The 19,398-nt window shown below is 42.7% G+C and overlaps 1 protein-coding gene across 3 annotated transcripts in view; it reads right to left on the reverse strand.

The window, feature by feature from the left end:
• Positions 1-4: 4 nt before the first annotated feature.
• LOC137179983 (voltage-dependent T-type calcium channel subunit alpha-1H-like) overlaps positions 5-19,398 on the reverse strand; it is a 31,305-nt gene continuing 11,911 nt past the window's right edge. For 2 of the 3 annotated variants that reach the window (XM_067585116.1, XM_067585115.1), the window contains exons 11-33: positions 18,997-19,114; positions 18,275-18,430; positions 17,445-17,532; positions 17,132-17,346; positions 15,583-15,882; positions 14,948-15,048; positions 14,530-14,653; positions 13,893-13,961; positions 13,536-13,720; positions 13,316-13,442; positions 12,063-12,188; positions 11,844-11,933; positions 11,191-11,383; positions 9,484-9,635; positions 9,273-9,382; positions 9,019-9,152; positions 8,859-8,929; positions 7,219-7,297; positions 6,785-6,906; positions 6,114-6,404; positions 5,869-6,019; positions 4,874-5,424; positions 5-2,753 (exon numbers count right to left, since the gene is read on the reverse strand). In XM_067585116.1, coding sequence (XP_067441217.1) covers positions 2,064-2,753; positions 4,874-5,424; positions 5,869-6,019; positions 6,114-6,404; positions 6,785-6,906; positions 7,219-7,297; positions 8,859-8,929; positions 9,019-9,152; positions 9,273-9,382; positions 9,484-9,635; positions 11,191-11,383; positions 11,844-11,933; positions 12,063-12,188; positions 13,316-13,442; positions 13,536-13,720; positions 13,893-13,961; positions 14,530-14,653; positions 14,948-15,048; positions 15,583-15,882; positions 17,132-17,346; positions 17,445-17,532; positions 18,275-18,430; positions 18,997-19,114 — 4,243 coding nt within the window. In that variant the 3' untranslated portion in view covers positions 5-2,063. The remainder of the gene's footprint in view (positions 2,754-4,873; positions 5,425-5,868; positions 6,020-6,113; positions 6,405-6,784; positions 6,907-7,218; positions 7,298-8,858; positions 8,930-9,018; positions 9,153-9,272; positions 9,383-9,483; positions 9,636-11,190; positions 11,384-11,843; positions 11,934-12,062; positions 12,189-13,315; positions 13,443-13,535; positions 13,721-13,892; positions 13,962-14,529; positions 14,654-14,947; positions 15,049-15,582; positions 15,883-17,131; positions 17,347-17,444; positions 17,533-18,274; positions 18,431-18,996; positions 19,115-19,398) is intronic. The other variant, XM_067585117.1, reaches the window with a different exon arrangement.

Raw genomic sequence — 19,398 nt, forward strand, 5'->3', positions numbered from 1 at the left:
CAAATGAAAGTCAGACAGGAAGTGGTTTTATTCCAACACTGTCCAATCATGTAACTGCAGGTGAGCTTATATCATACCCTGCTTTCATTCTGCAGGAACATTATACAATATTATGAACATTTGCATCATCCAGAGTCATCATCATCATCATCATCATCATCATCATCATCATCATCATTATAATCAACATCCAGCACTGACATCATCATCCATCATCGTTATCACTGGCAGATAAATTGACATTCAAAAATGTAGAAATTCACCTTTGTAGTTCTCATATCTTCACTGCTGTGTTAATAAAATATAATCTGATCCATTTTCTACAAAGTTTTACAAGCCGTTATATCACTTGAATAAGCCCTTCTGTATATCTGCGTCTTGTCTGAATAGTAGTATAATATCTTCTCTTTTAAACATCAGGGGAGACGAGGCCAGCTCGGGCTTCAGACAGCAGGGGGCACTCTAACTCTGCAGACCTCTGATCACATGCTCACACTCACCTGCGTATGAACTACCTCTACCCTGAGAATACTAAGACAGAGAAAAGGAAATGGAGGGGAGGGGTGGGGGGGTGAGAGAACTATGCCGACTGAACATTTGAATGGTTGGGATCAGGAAAAAGCGAGGTAGAGACTACTAAAGCCCAGGTCACACTACAGGTTTTAACTTAGGAGCTCTAAGTGAGAATTGATTTTTTTTTTTTTTTTTGACTGTCAGAGTCGGGTGGATTCAGGAACATCAACTGGATGTCGATGTTTGATTTTGCAATAACTCTCTTATAAAATAGCAATGTGTCCGTACCGATAAATACAAGTGTGCGATTACAAATTAAGCGTTTTCATATAAAAGTCTTCATCAGCTTTAACTTTTGTAGTGTTATCATTTAAATTTCTGTTTCTTGTGTAAACATAAACTGTAGTGTTTCCCCCAACAGAGCAAGAAAATTATTATAAGACAGAATGAGAAGTTCTGTGAAGAGCTGAAACAATGAATTGATTAGTCTCAACTATTTTGATAATTAGTTAATCCATTTTCAAGCAAAATGCAAATGTGAAAATTGTGGCTTTTTCCCGCTTTAAAGTATTATTATAGTGAATTGAATATCTTTGAGAATTGGAATTATGACATTTTTTTCTGTTTTCTGAGTTGTGTTTTAGAGACCAAATGATGAATCGAAAAAATGACCAGCAGATTATTTTCATCATTGATTGATCTGATGATTATTTTCTTGATTAATCCGTTAGTCATTTGGTCTATAAAATTTCAGAAAATGGAGAAAAAAAGTTGATCCCCGTTTCCCAAAGCCCAAGGTGACGTCCTCCAATGTCTTCTTTTGTCCCAAATAAAAGATATTCAGTTTACTATGATAGAGGACAAAAGAAACCAGAAAATATTCACAACTGAGACACTTGAATCAAAGAGTTGTGGCATTTTTCAAAAGGATTAAACATTTATCCAAATATTTGCCGATTTATTTTCGGATGATCAACTCATCAAAAAATTGACAAATCGTTGCAGATTAATTAGTGATTAAAATAATAATTCGTTGCAGTCCTAGCTGTGTGATCTCTCTTTTCTGTCTGTGTGTTTGTACATCAGCAGATCAGCCTGTAACTTAATCTGCACCTTTCAAGTCATTTTGTGTCGTACTCTGACCTAGGCTTGAGGTGCAAGGAAAAGGATGAGAGTGAGGGCAGAAGGAGGACAGCAAGCAAGGGGAGGGCTAGTGTTTGAGTAAATATAGCTGGGAGTGACTACTATGTCTGAACTAAAGCTAGGACTATGATAGAAGAAAAGGAAACGTATTCTTGTGTGCATCTTGTGTGCAAATAGCACAAAGGGGAGAAAAGTCTTTGAACACATACACACGCATACACACACAGTCTGAAAGAGTTCGTCTCACACACACCCTGTGAAAATCTGGTGATTGGACAGGACGAGGTGAAGGGCGGGGCCTGAAACAGGAAATAGGAAACAGGATTGCGGTTCCCGCCCCTCTCGTGTGCTTCAGCAGCACATCAGGCTCCTTTCACTTCAGGGAATAACCGGTCCACCGTCTCTGTTTAGTCGTCCACAGAGCTCCCTTCCAGCTGATTGGGAGAGAGGGTTGTGGCATCGAATGACAGAGTCCGCCTTCTCAGTTCAACACTGCTGTCCATCAGCTGGGTAGCCATGGTAACCGGCTCCTCCGCCGGCGGCGGGCTCAGCCTCTCCTTCCTGTTCCTGCCCGAAACCGGGGACACTGATTGGCTGAGGCGGCTCCTGTGCTCCCCAGGGCTCGGGGTAAGGTGTCTGCTTTTGTGTGAGGAGCTGGGAGGAAGTTGTGTGTGTGAGTGTGTGTGAACGGAACTGTTAATACGGCTGACTTCCTCGTCGGCGTCGTCTAACTGGAGACTGGGGTCGGGGCTGACCGCTCTGGAGCTACAGAGCGGAGCTGATAAGGTGGATTCACCGCTGGGGACCATCAGAGTGGACAGACTCTGCGGGCTGAGAGGCCGCTTCTCGACATCTGTTTCTGGCTGCGAGCCGCAGATGGCCTGCTCAGGTACATGTTCTTGGCCAGTGGTTTCACTGTGGCTCCGGCTGTGGCTCCTGCATGAGATGACCCTCTGGGGGTGTGTATATTTCAGTGTGTGTACGCTGGATGAACGCTGGCGTGGTGGTGTGGAAGAGGCTGTGGGCACAGTGAGGTGGGGCTCTGCCAAATCGTCAGTTGAGCCGCTCTGATCCAGAGAGTCACAGCGCACAGCCTCCTACACACAGAACACATACACACACAGATGTATAAACACTCAATCTTCATCACATGTATTAAAAACATGTCAGTGAGCCACACCGCTGCACTGGGCGACATGTTCCTTCGCCACAAAGATTATGGTCATGTTAGTTTGTCTAGAAACAACTCCAAAGACTAATAACAGCAATCACGTTTTCAATCTCCGGAGAGTAATCTGTTTACAGAGCTTCGCTAGCTTGTTGAGCTACATATCATAACCTCTTGACTTTCTGCTACATTGTAAATTTCTCAAAGAATTTCAGTACAAAGTCGGTAGGTTGTGGTCATGGACGTGTTATAAGAGCTGGATACCAGACCACAAATTCAGTCCAATAAGAACTGCTCGGCTGATGCATACGCCAAAAAAGTTTCTAGCATCTGGGTTTTCTTCCGCGTTGTGCGGCCCACTGAATATGCACAGTAGTGTTTCTCCTGTTGGCCCTGCCCACAAGTTCCCGTTTGGCCCGTAGACTTTACATTGTGGTGACATCACAGATTGTTTTTCTGGGCTCAGAGGAAGTTTTACAAGTATAAAACCTCCATGGATCAAAAATTCCTGATAGAAAGAGTCATAATCGAACTTGTTTGCAGTTCAAGGTTTCTTGTCAACAGTTTTACAGACGTCTCTTTTACAGTGGTGGTTTACGGAGAAAATGCTTTTTGGGCCGCAGGGGGATTTTTCACTGCAATACTGCAAGTAACCACTGGAAAAATTGTCTTGCAAGGCTGAGTGGCAGAACCCTATCCAGCTCTTATTATACATCCATGGTTGTGATGTGTAGCACAACAAGCAAGTGAACCTCTATAAATGAACCCTCGTTCCTGCACATGCACAGCTGGGTCTGCCCTACACAGAGCTGCTCTCCTGACACTGAAAATGTGACCACTGTTACTAGTCTTTGGAACCATTTCAAAACAAACTACAGTAACCGTTGCCTTCAGGGCAAAGGAACATGTCACCCAGTGCAGCAGCAGTGTGGCTCATGAGTTTTTAATTGTTTTTGGACAATAACGGAGGTCTACGGCTCAGAGGAATATCAAGCTTTGGATACACACACAATACTTGTAAACAGGATGCCAGTCTTATCCTTTAACACAATGTGATAACTTAGCATAACAGCAACAGAAGACCAGAATACTAAAATACACTCTTGCAATTTTGATGACATTAAATAATAAACAAGTGTGCGCCGCCTGCAGATCACGCCGGATCAAAACACGCGTAATGGGAACATTTTTTTTCACATTTGTGTTCATGATAAAAATAAAAACCTCACTTCCTATGCAGAGGTACAGTTTATCATCCAGTACAACAAACATCAGAAAAAGGTATTTCTGAAAGGTCTCAGAGACTGCTTTGCATTGAAAGAGTTACTGGCTGCTGTACTGATTCCTCCTGTCTAACCTGGCCATGAAAGAAAATCCATAGTCCTTGCTCTGTGCAAAAATATATTGCACAATTTATCTAAACCTAATATGAGGCTTCAGAAGTTAAAGTTAGACAAATCAGATGAATATCTTAGTCCTAGGAGTAGCTTGTAGATTTATTACTGGTGTGTCTTGGCAAGAAAACTAATGCAACAACCAGGAAGTACCCTTTCATCGTACTAAACACTGTCTGAGGATCACGAAGAAGGAATTTTTGCTTGTGGTCTGAGGATTTTGTCCCCCAATCACTTACATTGTAGTCTTTTAGGTGGGGTTCTTTTAGAGATTTAAAGGACCACATCAGTCATTTTACCACAAATCACGTATTCTTTCCATCACATCCACCGATTCTGCAAACTGTGCTGTTGTGTTTTGCATTTTTGGATGTATTTCTCCTGCCACGCCAGGCATCTATCGATTAAATTACATGCATTTCCATACAGTGTGAAAATCAATTAGCTGACTCTTGACATTTGCGTAGGTTGTGTAATGTTCCACAGTCAATATCGAGTCTGCATTGTTTTTAATGAAAGTTATTGATGCAGTTTAACTGTAGATTGTTTTAAAAACTCTGCACTGTATTACCACACAATGAAAATGTGACTTTGACAAATATTACTGCAGACTTTAGTGTTCACAGTGAACTCTTGAAAGATGATGATTACATACCTGTCTCCGTAACTGTCTGGTCGCGATGCGAAGGGATGCTGGTCTCTTCAGGACTGAACTTTCTGGAACGTAGGAGGGGCTCAGCTTGTTTCTGTCTGAACTGTCTTCAGGACTGAGCCAGTGAGAAGGACGTCTTTGTGTGGGACTCAGTCTGAGTGAGTGATGTCTGTCTATACTGTGGCTGGACATCAGCTTAGGTCTGTCTGTACTGTGGTCTGGATTGAGCCTGTATCCATCTATACTATGAGCAGAGCTGAGTCTGTGTCTGTTTAATCTATGAGCGGGGCTGAATTTATATCCATCTATACTATGAGCCGAGTTAAGTCTGTGTCTGTTTATTCTGTGAGCTGGGCTAAACCTGTATCCTTCTATGCTATCAGCCGGACTGAGTCTGTGTGGAGAGTGCCTGTCCGTGCTCTGAGAGGTGCTGAGGCAGATCATTGGCCTTGTACTGCGTCCAAACTGCAGTGAAGCGTGGCTGATGGCGGGCAGAGCTCCTGGAACCTGCAGCAGCGAGCTGCCCCCGCTGGAGCCCAGCGATGACATGGAGCCTGCAGAACATAATGTTACCGCATGGACAACTGTTATTCAAGTGCTGTTTAAGGATCAAGCCATTCACCCCAGACCTCAACTTATTACATTTTATGATGTTATTTTTTGCTAAATATATACCTTTATATACAAAATAAAATTGAGACAGGCAAATCTTCTGTCATTTTGATTCTTATTTACAATATAATTCACAGATCACAATCATCTCATCTTAATCCTCTCAAACATTTTACAATCAGATGTAAATTTGCAATATATGTGCTTCACTCTTTGTCACTAATATAAAAAAACTGTCCCATCCTTTAATAGCTATAATGGCAGCGCCTCTATGTTCCACATCACATCGTCTATTTATGGAAGCAATAATCTTTACAGCAATTCAGTTTGGTTATAGCACATTAAAAACTGTTCCCTTAATTTAATTGGCTAAACAACCCAATTACCTGAGTAGCTGTAGCTGGAGTAAGCCTCGTGGCCAATGGGAGGATAAGAAGGAAATCTGAGTGGCTGAACGTAGCTGTCGCTAGGGAGAGACAGCATGCGTCCAATGCTCAGCAGGTTGCCATGGGAACACTCCTCATCCTCAAACTGCACCTGCCACAGGAGATCATCACCGCTGTCATTATTGTTGTCACCTTAAATCCCTTCCCTTTCACATACGCAGAAACACACACACTCCGTCCATTACCTGAGCAGGTGTCTCAGCATTTTGCCCCGTGTCTCCTCCCACAGACGCAGCATTAAGACGCTGGTTGGCCTCCTCCCTCTCCCTCATCTCCTCCCTCTCCCTCCTCTCCTCCATCTCCTCCAGCTGAGCCTCCTTGTTGCTCTCCTCCAGGTGCTTCATCAGAACGGCTACGACCACGTTGACCAGCACAAACTGAGCCGTCAGGACAAAGGTGACGAAGTAAACCGGAGAGATCAGGGGCAGGTAGCTTAGACAGTGGCGATCCTGTGGGCGACAGTCACGCAGCGTGTCCTGGATGACGAGGGTAAGAGGGGAGGATATAGATTATGAAGCGGTGAAGAAAAGTCATAAAAGATAAAAGGGATTAAGGTGAGATTCGGGTCTATGAATGCTCTATTTTGTACTTCATCTCTTCTCCAACAGGGGGAGATGTTGATCCAAGCGTGAAAAGACCTTGAGCCTGTCACCAAGGAATAATACACTCTCCTAACCCTCTAATGTCACCAGCTATTATTCTGTCATAAAAACAGTGATCTGCTCTCTGCTTAATGCAACGCCTGTCTCATAAACGATATATACACATACCCACAGACAAAAACAAAACGGACATTGTCGTTTATCCATCTTCTTAAAAACTCCCACAGAGTAGAGGAGAGAGAGAGAGAAATAACCTTCATAATCCCATTCCAGTTGTCCCCAGTAGACACCCTGAAGAGCGTGAGGAAAGCCATGCCAAAGTTGTCAAAGGTAGCGTGGCGACTAAGACCCTCACATGGGTTCTCGTCCGAACACTCTGGAAAGAGGATGAAAAGACTGTTAGAGGCAGTAAGTGTGGGAGAGGAAGGCGAGGGGATTGGAAAGAAGAAAGAGAATTGTGTGTAGATTAGAGCACTGATTAGAGCACCAATTCTAAGTTGACATAATTAATGTATGTAACACAACAAAATTTATGCATGTTACGTAATCCACGGATATCTCACCAGTGTCAGCTGAGGCACACACACACACATCCGCACATCGATTTTAAATGCATGCACACACACACACACACACACTCACACTCACACACGCACATGCATGCACGTACACGCACACACACACTAACCCAGTTTTCCAAAGAGCTCAACTCCCAGAGCTGCATAGATGAAGAACAGCAACATGAAGAGCAGACCCAGATTCCCCACCTAGACGGACACATTACACGCACACACACAGATATATACAGTGTATGATACACAGAAAAAAAGACATGTACAGTAAACCTCGAGAGAGAAAGAGAGAGAGAGATGAAAACATGCAAACAGATAGAAAGAGAGCAGAGACAGAGATTGCTAAGCTTTACTGAATTGATGATACTACTTCTAGAAACCATCATGATACCTGGAGTTGAATCATATTTCAGACTGTCGTGTGCTTTCATAGCCTGGATCCAGTCCTCATGAATCACAAACACGCCCATTTATTCTGATTACAAAGGAAGTCACGGGGGCTTGACTCGCCTTCCCTCATGGTAGGAGGTATGGGGATGCCTGATTAAATGGTCTACAAGCCTACTCATGAAGTGCAGGGGAAAAAGACCTGGCAAACAATTGGCATTTTTCGTAGGTGGGAGGCTAATGAGAGCTCATGTTCGCCCTCCTGGATGGTTAGGGCATCGGCGTAGTTGAAGATGAGATCTAGTAGGAATCTGAATCTCCAACTGCTACAATTTAGGAATTACCATTTCCAGTTTGGGAGGAGATTGTGGAAGCCACCACAGACTGCTGATAAATGGAGATTTAGCTGAAACTCAGAAATAGGACCACACCCTCCTCTTCCTGTTTAACTTCTATAAATGCCTGTTTGCCCTGCATACCTGTTTGTTTCCCTCCCTCACTCCTTCTCTCTCTCCCCTCTCTCATCTTTCAGCGGGTCCCCTGAGGGTCCGCTGAGCCCTGGAGCTGCAGTAGATCCTTCTTGAAAAGGCATTCCCCGTTTCCTACTCCACCATTCTCATTCGCCAAATCTCTATTAATACTATTAAAAAAAAAACAATCACAGAAGCATCTCAGTTTATGGTGACACTTGCTTGTGACTGTCATGTTCAGACTGAAAATAGGACCGTCAAAAAAGATGGCACTGGTCCGGCTCACCTTTTGCTTTAACACAAAGGAATGTCGTCCACAAATGCACAATACTGGCCAATCAGACACCTGGCCGAACATCTGTTTCTTTGTAGAAGTGTGCATACTTTACTGCTCACCTCACAAGCATCGCAACAGAGGAGAAAAATAGCTGCTGCCGTGATAACTTGACAGAGTTTTACAATCCTGCCTCAAAGAAGGATAAATTACTGTGGGGTGTCTTTGTGTGTGATAAGCTTTCAGACTGGACTTTCTGGTTCATATTTTATCTCCTCACAGCTACTCAGTGGCAAAACAACTGCACTCGAAGCAGCTGTGAAGTTATGTGCCATAAATTTATGAGTTAACTGGTGATTTATCAGCCATACTAATAAATTTAAGGAAACGCAATTAGCCTTTAGTTAAACATGAGTGTCTTCATCCTCGTTTAGTAGTGATTTGACACAGTCAGTCAGTCAGTTGGGAGAATCAGTAATGCAAGTAAATGATGTGGGAGACGGGCAGTGCCAGGCCTCATAAATCACTAAATAAAACAAGCTGTCTGCAATTCATCAGATCTGGAAACCAGCCTATCGCTTTAAAAACACATATTTTATTTTACAGCATCAGTGCTTCCACTTACCTGAGGCAGAGCTTGCATCACAGTGTCCAGCAGAGCTCTCATTCCTGTAGCCATCTTCAACAGCTTCAACACTGAAACATTGCAGCGTGTCAGCTCTTATCAGCCGCATATCATGGTAGTTTGTGCGTGTTTGCGCGTGTTTGCGTCGCTGAGCATGTACCTCGTGTTATCCTCAGGACTCTCATGATCCGTATGATGGTGGGGTTGATGGGGAGGGAAGCATTCAGGTCTATTTCCTCCAATGTGATTCCCATGATGGACAACAACACAATGGCGAGGTCCAGCTGGTTCCATCTTGACACACCAGCACACACACACACACACACACACACACGCACACACATGATTAAAGAGTCTCTAAGGATGAAGGTATGTATGTTTTTGCATTGTGAATATCATGTGATGTGTGAATACCTCTCTTTGAAAAAGCGGCGCAGGCCAAAAGCGATGAGTTTGAGAATGGCCTCGATGACAAAAACCACCGTGAAGACGTAATTGCAGTACTTGAGTATCTCCACCAGGTACTGCAGGGCACACACACACACACACACGCTGCAAGTACCACCGCATACCGCTTCATTACTATGGTTCTAGGACAGGTGGAATAAGGTGTTGCTATGGTTACCTGAGGCTGGTTGTAGTGCTCCATGCTCATGGTGAGGAGATTTGTGAAGATGATGATGGTGATGAAGAGATCCAGGTAGTGGCTCGTGCACACGGTGTGTATGGATCGACGCAATGGGGAGTAGTCAGCGTAATATGGCTTCTCCTGGGCCCCTGCGTCGTACACACACACACACACACACACACACACACACACACACACACACACACACAAAGTCATTAAATTGCTTCTGAACGAAAAATATGATATGGGCTATGAAGTCACTGATGAAGTAGGTGCCAAGTGGCGTGCTGCTGTGTGTGTGAGTGTGTGCATATGTGTGTGTACAGACTAAAAGTGCCACCTCAGGAATTCATCATGCACACGCACACTCTACATGGCACCTCAAGGTGTCTTTGGGCAGAAACTCTCGCTGTCTGCTGCCAGACAGTTAACTGACTAAGAGGAAAGCACTACTAGAGATTACACTGCAGAGAGAGAAGGACAGAATGAGACAGAAATTAGGTAGAGCAGAGAGAGAGAGAGAAAAAAAAAAAAACACTGTGTGTGTGCAGCAGCGCTAAGTGTGTATCAGAGCGTAACATGGACAGAAATTATGCATGTACTCATACAGTATGTATACAGAGAAAAGAGGTTTATCATGCGTGTTTGTAAATATTACATCTACACTGTATGGCCAAAAGTATATGGACGCCCACGTCATGTGTATTTGTAGTCCGGAGCTGATTATCATGACTTAGGAAAGGATTCTTAGGTCAAATTAAGGGGAATCTTAATGCTACAACATACAATGATATTTTAAGCTGTCATCTGCTTCAGACTTTGAGCCATTTTTTGCTTCAAAATGACACAAAGCAGGGTCCATGAAGACATGGTTTTCCCAGCTTGGTGTAAAAGAACGTGACTGGCCTACACAGAGCCCTGACCTCAACCCCACATCTATGGGATGAAGTGGAACTGTGCCAGTTCTTATCGCCCCCAACATTAGTGCCTGACCTCACTACCCTTGGTTGTCCACTGGATGAAGCTACATCGTGTTCCAGTTGCTGTAGAGCTCCATCATGTTTCAAATGTCCACTCAAAAGCATGTTAGAGGCTTCACACGGTCCGTTCTTCAGCAGAAACATTTCAAATATTGTTTAGAGTAGTTTGGCTGCCATTTTTTTAATGCTGTTTTATCTGTACTTCACGAATCAATTTCCTGAATAATGTATATGAACAGAAGGAAAACCTCAGCATTCCCTCTCCTGCTTCACAGACATCGAAGGAAAAGTAACTAGTTTTGCGACATGTTCATAAAGATAGAGTCATGAAGGTATCATTAAATACAAAATCCATGTGAAATGTCAATAAAAGAAGGCATCTATTTACATTTGAAAGTGAATTTCTTACTTCAAAGAAGTGAGCTGCTCTGACAAAAATAGACCTGCCGCATAAAGATAGTGATGCAGAGAAAAGAGCCGCACATGAGCCGTGGGCGAGACCCTCTGGCCACCTGTCAGGTGGTCTGGCACACATTGGACATGAGTAATGCTCTTGCGGCTGAAAGGGAGCAAATACCAGGTTGTGGAAATCCTTCTCAAAAAAGTGGAGGCTGTTATGGCAGCATATTAATGCCCAGTGTTTTGGAACTGGGTGTAATATTTCTCCACATACTTTTGGCCATGTATGTCCTACACTCCCTCCCCCTCCCTCCTGCCCTCTTACTCCTCCTCCTCTTCTCCAATCTTCTTTGTCGTTTCTCCTCCCTCAGTCGCGCCTCCTCCTCCTCCTGCTGTTGGCGACACTTGTGAAAGTTTTCCACCACCACGCCCACAAACATGTTGAGCACAAAGAAGCTGACGATGAGGAGAAAAGAGATGAAGAACAGCAGCATCCAAGGGTTGTTGTTTCTTATTGGCTGCGGTCGTAGATGGAGAGAGAAAATGGAAGAAGAGGAGGAGGGAAGGTAGAATGGGGACAAAAAGGAAAAAGAGGACCAAAGAATGACGAAAGAGGGTGAGGAGGGGTGGAGAGGAAGAAAAGCAGAGAGCATAAACGAGAAGACAATGTAAGTCCTGAGTCAGCAGTGAAACTGCCAGCACTGTCAACTCACATCTATTTATCCATCTGACTTTTTTCTTTCCTTACACCTTCCTTCTCTCCTGAAATATTTCCCCTCTCTCCTTGAAACAAACGAGATCAAATGGTGCCTGAGACTGACACAAAACAGAACCATAACACTGTGAAATTCACTATACTGTACACCTGAATGCTTTGTAAGTCCCCCTGATATTTATTCTTTATTTCACATACCCTCTTTTGTCCTGTGTGTATGTGTGTGTGTGTGTGTGTGTGTGTGTATCTGTGTGTCTCATCACCTGCTGGTCCACCCCGGCAGCATCCAAGCCATCATACATGATGCTGACCCAGCCGTCTTTACATGACAGCACAAACAGTGACATCAGCGCCTGGAAGAGTGAGACTCATATAAATGACTTTTGTGCTATCAATCAGTTTGTAAGAGCAGCTGTCAGTCCAGGATGTGTGTGTGTGTGTGTGTGTGTGTGTGTGTGTATCTGTGTGAGTGTGATACAAACCTGTCCCAGGTTGTCAAAATTGTATTTCCGCCGAATCCAGCGGTGTCCTGCCTCCAAACACTGAGTTTTATTGGTGATGTTACTCACATCGGGAACATCACAGTAGAAGAACTTCCCTTTAAACAGCTGCATACAAAAACACACACACATGCAACATATGAGAGCACTGAACTGTAACCATATGATAAAGAAAACAAAGCTTCTTGGAGCAGAGATAAGTTTGATGTATATGGTAATACAGTACAGTAAATTTGTCATCAAGCCCCTACAGCCCTGTTACAGTTCAGATATCCAAACAACATCTGGTCCATTCGGCCTTAAATTCATTACAAGCACAGAAACACTCCAGCATGAAGTGTTCTCATAGGAAGATGATCCAGTGGTGGTGGGTTTCTGAGAAATATACACTTGTTTGTAAATATTAGCTTCTGTATTCATCAAGTATAATTTAAATGCATCAGATCTGAATGTTTGCAGAAATATGAGCAAAAACTTAAACTAGCAAACAGAGAAGGAGAGCTTACAGAAGGCCATTTAATGGCTTTTAGTACAAAAATGAAAAGAACATAAAAAATGGTTCCCAACTTTTTTTGGTATGTGATGCATATATATTTATATATCTATATATATCTTTTCTTTCTCATCCCTTTATTTATTTGTTACACCTCAGATTTATTTTGGGAACCTGTGGGGTGAACCACTGTTTTAAAACATTTTATTGATCCTACCTTTAATATCCTCAACAACTGGAACTTGGTAAGTTTTACTTTAGTTGTTGTATGTATGTATGTTTAGTTGAAAAAGGGAATTTATCAGTCTTTGCTTGAATATAGAAAAACAGATGACATTTTAAGAATATAAAAACATAATAAAGTACTTGAATTGATAAAGAAAATAATATTAAAAATCCAAATGAAAATCGAATGGATTTTAAAAAATACATTTTTTAAACTTTTTTTGAACTACTTCCAGGGACTATGGTGCATAATCAGTACCTCATTTGCATTGTCTCCCAGTTCTCCTCTTCACTTTTTATTACTTGAAGAATTTTCTGAGCTGTGCCTCATTTATTTTAAACCACAGTTATCAGTTTGGAAGAAAACACAACCAGCTTTGGATGTTTGGCAACATAAAAATAATGTTTGAACTAATCTGCTCATTATAAACATTTTTAATGAAAATTGTCAACTACTAAAAATGATGAGCTCTGTTATCGACCAACGGTGGATGAACAGAGAATATACGGTGTTTACCTGGACTCCCAGAATCCCAAACACGATGAAAAAAGCACAGCAGATGAGGACGATATTCCCAATAGGTCTGAGAGATGTGATTAGAGTCTCTACAACCAGTTTCAGACCCGGAGCACGACTTATCACCCTGCAACACACACACACATACACATACACATACAGTTACACACCAGATAATATCAATCTAGTACTCACAAGGGAAAATCTCACGTGCACTTACCTGAGCGGTCGCAGTGTGCGGAGCAGACGAAGCACACGGAGAATGCCTAGGATACGATTACCGCCTGCTGACGCGATAGAGACCAGGATGTCCACCAGCGACACAAACACCAGCAGTCCATCTAAGACATTCCAACTGCTCTGCAGGTACACACCGTTTCCAAAGTACAGGCCCATAGCTACCACCTTGACACACACACACACACACACACACACACATAGATCAAGCTAAACTACTGAAATAATAAAGTAATATGAGGCAGAAAATGAGACTGAAAGCAATTCTGATTCCCACCAAGGAGGAAAATGGCCCTTCTATGAGTAAGATGAGAAAATGACTTTAGAGTGTTATGGTTACCTTAATCATCATTTCACCTATGAAGATCACAGTGAAGATGTAATTGGACACACTGAGAAACGCCCGCTCCTGTCACACACACACACACACACAAACACACACACACACACAAACATGTGAGAGCGGCCACAGACACACAGAGAGAAAAACAGGCGTCAATTTCAGGGTTTTGTGTCCCAGTAGCTTTAGCTTTGATTCTGGAATAACTGCAGTGCGTTACATAATGAGCTGAAAAAAACACATATTACAATTGTAGTAGAAACATAATAAAAACATACTGGGAACAGCATGCGTTCCTGTAATGACTCCCAAACCGCTCTTACATCAGATACAAGCATATGAGCTCCACTGTATTCAACAGCTTGTGTCGTGTATGTGGGCGTGAATCTTATTCTTCTATTTTTATGAGGACCAATATTGAGTTTTAGAGTATGAGAGTGAAGACATTTTGGTTTTTCGTAATTTCTTAAAAGGGCTGTTTGAAGCTTAAGACTGGGTGTTTGGGTTAAGGTTAGATAAGGTTATGATGGTCAAGGCTGAGATTAAGTGGTAAGGAATGGATTATGCAAATGAGGGTCCTCACAAGTATAGAGTACAAACATATGTATGTGTGTGTTTGCATGTGTGTGTGTGCTACCATGCTGTTGGGCTGTATGTTGGGTCTCTCCAGTGCAATGGTGATACAATTAAGGAAGATGAAGAGGAGGATGACATGATCGAACATCTTGTGACCTATGACCCTCTGGCACCACAGCCTGAACCTGAAAAAAATAAGAGGGAGAGAGAGAGAGAGTGCTTCATCCGCAGTGTTTTTGTATTTATCACACGTCACTTACATCACTTCCTCCACAAAGTGTCTGTTTTCACTTGGCCAAATGTAATTGATAAAAGTGAAAATTGTACTACTGTAAACACAGAGCAGTAACTGTAACCTTCACACTAAAACTGTGAATTTTCACACATTCTGTGGATTAAGCCACCTAGGTCACTCAGGGGAATATCAGGGGCTGAGTGTGTGTATATATATGTGTGTGTGTGTGTGTGTATGTATTTACGGGTTGTGCGGAGCGAAGAGATAGAGAGACCATCCTTCATGCTCCAGGCACCACTGAGGCTCATATGGCTCCAGCATCTTCTTCAGCTTCTTACATAAACTCTGGAAAGGAACACACACACACACACACACACACACACACACGCACACACACACACACACACACACACACAATGACAATATGAGCACACTACACATGCTTAAATACACACAATTGTACACAAATACGCTTTGTTTAGGGTTGCATTTTTGGATATAAAAGAAAATGTAATTATTTTTATTTGATAGAAAACAGTGAATTTTAGTCGTATTATTATTCTGTCTCACTAAAAAATTCACAGCACAGGTTTTTCAGACAATGTTCCCAATAATCCTTTCACTCAGCTCATACTTTAAATTCAGCTAATTAAATATTTTCAAAGTTAAATAAGGGTCAGAGGTCACTAAGAATGAAATGTATGCCTTCTCAAGATAATTAGCTGCAGTTTTTGAACTTTTGAACACGTCTAAACAAGCACTTTTAATAACTTGTTTTAACTGGGAAATGCCTTCTCATTGTGACTTTAACAGCCAAACATTGACTTTTTTTTTAGTCTGGGTAAATAAATAAATAAAAACAAATGCAAAGCGATGCACCTCCTCAAGCTCCTCCTCTTCTTGATCACTCTGGTAATGTGTTGTCAGGGGCGCGTCATTGTAGCAGTGGTCAGGGAGGTGAAAGGTGGTGCCGTTGCAGTCGGGCGGGTGGAGCATGGGGACCTGCAGGTAGTCAGGCTGGTCCAGAGACTGCTCTCGGCTGCTGTGGTTTGAGCTTGTGTGCGTGTCGGACAACAGGGACTCCATCTCCCCCGACTGACTCTTCCTGTGCAGGCTGGGGGCTCGGCTGATGCTGGTCCAGCTGGAGCGACGGCTCTCTGGCCCGCTGTCCCATGGAGACTGTTGAGACAACAACCAGACAACAGTAACACTGCGTTGGATTTTTCAGGAATTGATAAAGATTGTATACCCTTCAAAAATTAAAAGTACCGTGTGGAGTGTTTGACCACTAGAGGTGCTATGGAGCAATGTTTTGATGAGTGGGTGCTGTTGTATTTGCATCTCATGCCACCATGTACACAAGGACCAACACATGCACACAGGCATGTGGGGTACCCCAGTACACATTCCTTTCGTCTGCAGAGGGCAGTAATGCAAATGTGTGCTGCATCAAAGAGACCCGTGGAAAACTTGCAAACCAAATGTACATTAATTAATAAGAAAAGAAAGCCCAATCCAAAAGGGACCTGAGGATAGTCAGACAGTCTGAAATAGACTCGATCCAAAACAGACTTTAATAGAGAGAGAATATCAACACTAGCAGCACGATGAACGACTACTTAAAGGACCAGTGTGTAAAATTTAATGGCATCTATCGGTGAGGTTGTAGATTGCAACCAAATGAATACCCCTCCCCTTCCAAGCATGTAGGAAAACCTATGGTGGCCATGAAACTCACGAAAAATGTGAAAAGGCCTCTCTAGAGCCAGCATTTGGTTTGTCCGCTCTGGGCTACTGTAGAAACGTGGCAGTGCAACATGGAGGTCGTTGAAGGGGACCTGCTCCCAATACAGATATAAAGGACTCCATTTCTGCCAAGTCCGTTCAGCTAGATACCACTAAATCTTACATACTGGCCCTTTAACAGGCAGCAATTCATTGTTCCTGCACCTAACAGTAGTTCACACTCCCAGTCTCACCTGGAAAAAACAAATTTTTCATTTTTTCTGCTTTTTAAATTCATGCTAAAATCACATACTACTATCACAAAATTCTGTGGTTGGTCTGTTTACTTTCAGACCACAAACAAACCCGAGGCTACTTGGAGACTGACCAAGACCCTCCTTCTCAGATGGTCTAGGTGCAGTTGTGTGGGAACAAATGGACAAAAGCATCAGAATCCCTTTTAACCAAACCAAACAGGTTAGGTGTGACCATAAGAGTTTTAGACTGCAACAACTCTGTTACTACAGTAAGTTTTTAACTGGTGCAAAACAACTACAGATCTTTCTAATCACATTTAAAGCACATCCTGGTCTGTATTTTCATATTCTTTATTTGAATGCTCCTGTAAATCAGCTTTATTACTGATAGTATATGCTTTAACATTTACTCATAATAAATGTAAAAGTATATGTACAAGTCTCACCGGGGACCTCTGCTCAAGGCTGTTGATGTCCATGGAAGCGCCACTCGCCCGGCGTGACTGGCTGGAGTTGATGGTGGGCGTGGCTGCAGTGTGTGTGATGACCGGCAGAGGAGGAGGAGGAGGAGGAGGAGGAGGAGGAGGTGGAGGGTGGGGCATGGAGGCTTTTGGGTTCAGGAGACCGTTGGGGCTCAGCATCATGGCCTGGATCTTAAGCTCTACATACACACAGACACATATAAATATCTCTGTTAAGGTGATTGTTGATGTGTTTGGATTTATATGTACAGCTCTAAGATGATGTAAGATTTCGGACCTGCAGCGTACAGCTCCCTCAACTTCTCCTCATCGTCGTAGGAGAGCGATTGTCTCTCGTCATCTGTTTCAGATCTGTTGGCATCACCCTAAATGCAAATACACAGAACATCACCTTTCTTTTGTCACTGTCTGTTGCCTGTTGTAAAAGTGAAAAATATGAGTAAGTGGAGAGGGAAAGACTAGACAAACAACGAGAGACAGACGGGCGGAGGGGATCTCCAGTGTTCTCTAGTTGAGTTATGTGCATGGCTTTGGCAGTGATCTCCTGTAGTCACGCCAATAAAGCTTTACTGAATTTAATTAAAATTCACGCCAGAAAGATGGAGGCAGACAGCTTTGGCAAAGGGTATCTGTACGTATGTGTGTGTGTGTGTGTGTGTGTGTGCGTGTGTGAGAGAGAGAGAAAGAGAGATAGTGAGCAAGTACTCTCTGATGCTGGAGATAAAAGATGAAAACTAAACAACAAAAGCTCACCAGCTGTGAATGGCAGGCGATATCAAACACATCCCTACCCTGGAGAGTATTGTGTGTGTGTGTGTGTATGTGTGTGTGTGTGTGTCAGTGTGGAAGAAAGATAGAGGGAAAGAGAAAAAGGGATAGAGAAAGAGAGATAGAGGAAACAACGAGAAAGACAAAAAAGAGTGATGGATAAAGGAGAGTGACAGAGAGAGGGAGAGAGAGAGAAAGAAAAAGGCGAAACCACACAAGCAGGATGGTGGAGATTAGTCACTTGTAGGCAGCTTTGGTATCATCAGCACAACAGAGCTGAATTAGTCTCTCTGCCTCATTCACTAAGTAGCTCAAATGAAACTGCATCATTGCCCTTACTTCAGCTTGAAAACCCTCCACCAAAATGGCTACAAGCAAGTTGAAGAGGACGTAGTTGCCAAAGGTCATGAGGGCTACAAAATACAGGGCAGCCAACGGCGAGGTGGAAGCCATCCCGTTATAGAGCACCGCATTCCAGTCCTCCTGGGTTAGGATCTGCAAATGGGGAGAGAAGTAGTGGAAGAAGACAGGTAAGAATAGGAATAAGGAATGAGAATAATAAGTAGTATAAGTAGGAATAAGAAAAATACACCATCAAACACAAAATGGACCAGAGAGGCAACCTACATCGCTAGTGGCTGTTCTACACATAATAGGGACAATAAAAACAGTGGATTCTACCTTAAATATCTCATTGTGAGTTGAACAGTAATGATGCTCATCAGTGTTAAATGAGCTGCTGTGGAGTACGTGTTTCATTACTCCTTCTCCCCCTCTGCTTATGAAGCGTATCTTACCTGCCCACTGGGAGAGTTTTTATATTTTGTTGAAAAATCGAGCGTGAGCGCTGCCAAATTGGAGCAAATGAAATAACAGAGACGATCGTCAGGGCTACTGCCAGTGACAGCAACAGCTGCTGTTTGAATCTCATCTTAATTTATTTTAAAATTACATTTAACAGTAATTAAACGATGGGGAAATTCCCCTTAATTAAATATTGTCACTGTATTTGTGTGTTTGTATCAGGTGTGACTGAGTACATCTCGGCGTGTTTGTCTAACCTGGAACACGGTGACAGTCGCCCAGAGCAGTGAGTCAAAGTTTTTTCTGTCAGGTAAAGTGTCTCCACTGTCTTGTCGCAAACCAAATTTACAGCCGAACAGATGCATCCCCAAGATACTGCAACACAAACACACACGCGGAAAACAATGAGAAAACACATTACTTTCATTACATGGTAATTTAATATGGATAATGTGCAACAAGATGCAGCGTGTGAATAACTGTGTTTGTATAAAAGGTGATGATACATGTGATAATATGTTCTGTAACATAGTAAGAAAAAGGTCAGTAGTAATGATTATTGATAATTATTAATATTGATGATTTTTTTAAATATATAGTCAGTGTAATTAAAGCAGAGAAAAAGCTGATAAAACATTTTGGCTTGTGAGTCTCCCCCT

This window comes from Thunnus thynnus, chromosome 3, assembly GCF_963924715.1.
Source record: "Thunnus thynnus chromosome 3, fThuThy2.1, whole genome shotgun sequence".
Classification (NCBI taxonomy): domain Eukaryota; kingdom Metazoa; phylum Chordata; class Actinopteri; order Scombriformes; family Scombridae; genus Thunnus; species Thunnus thynnus.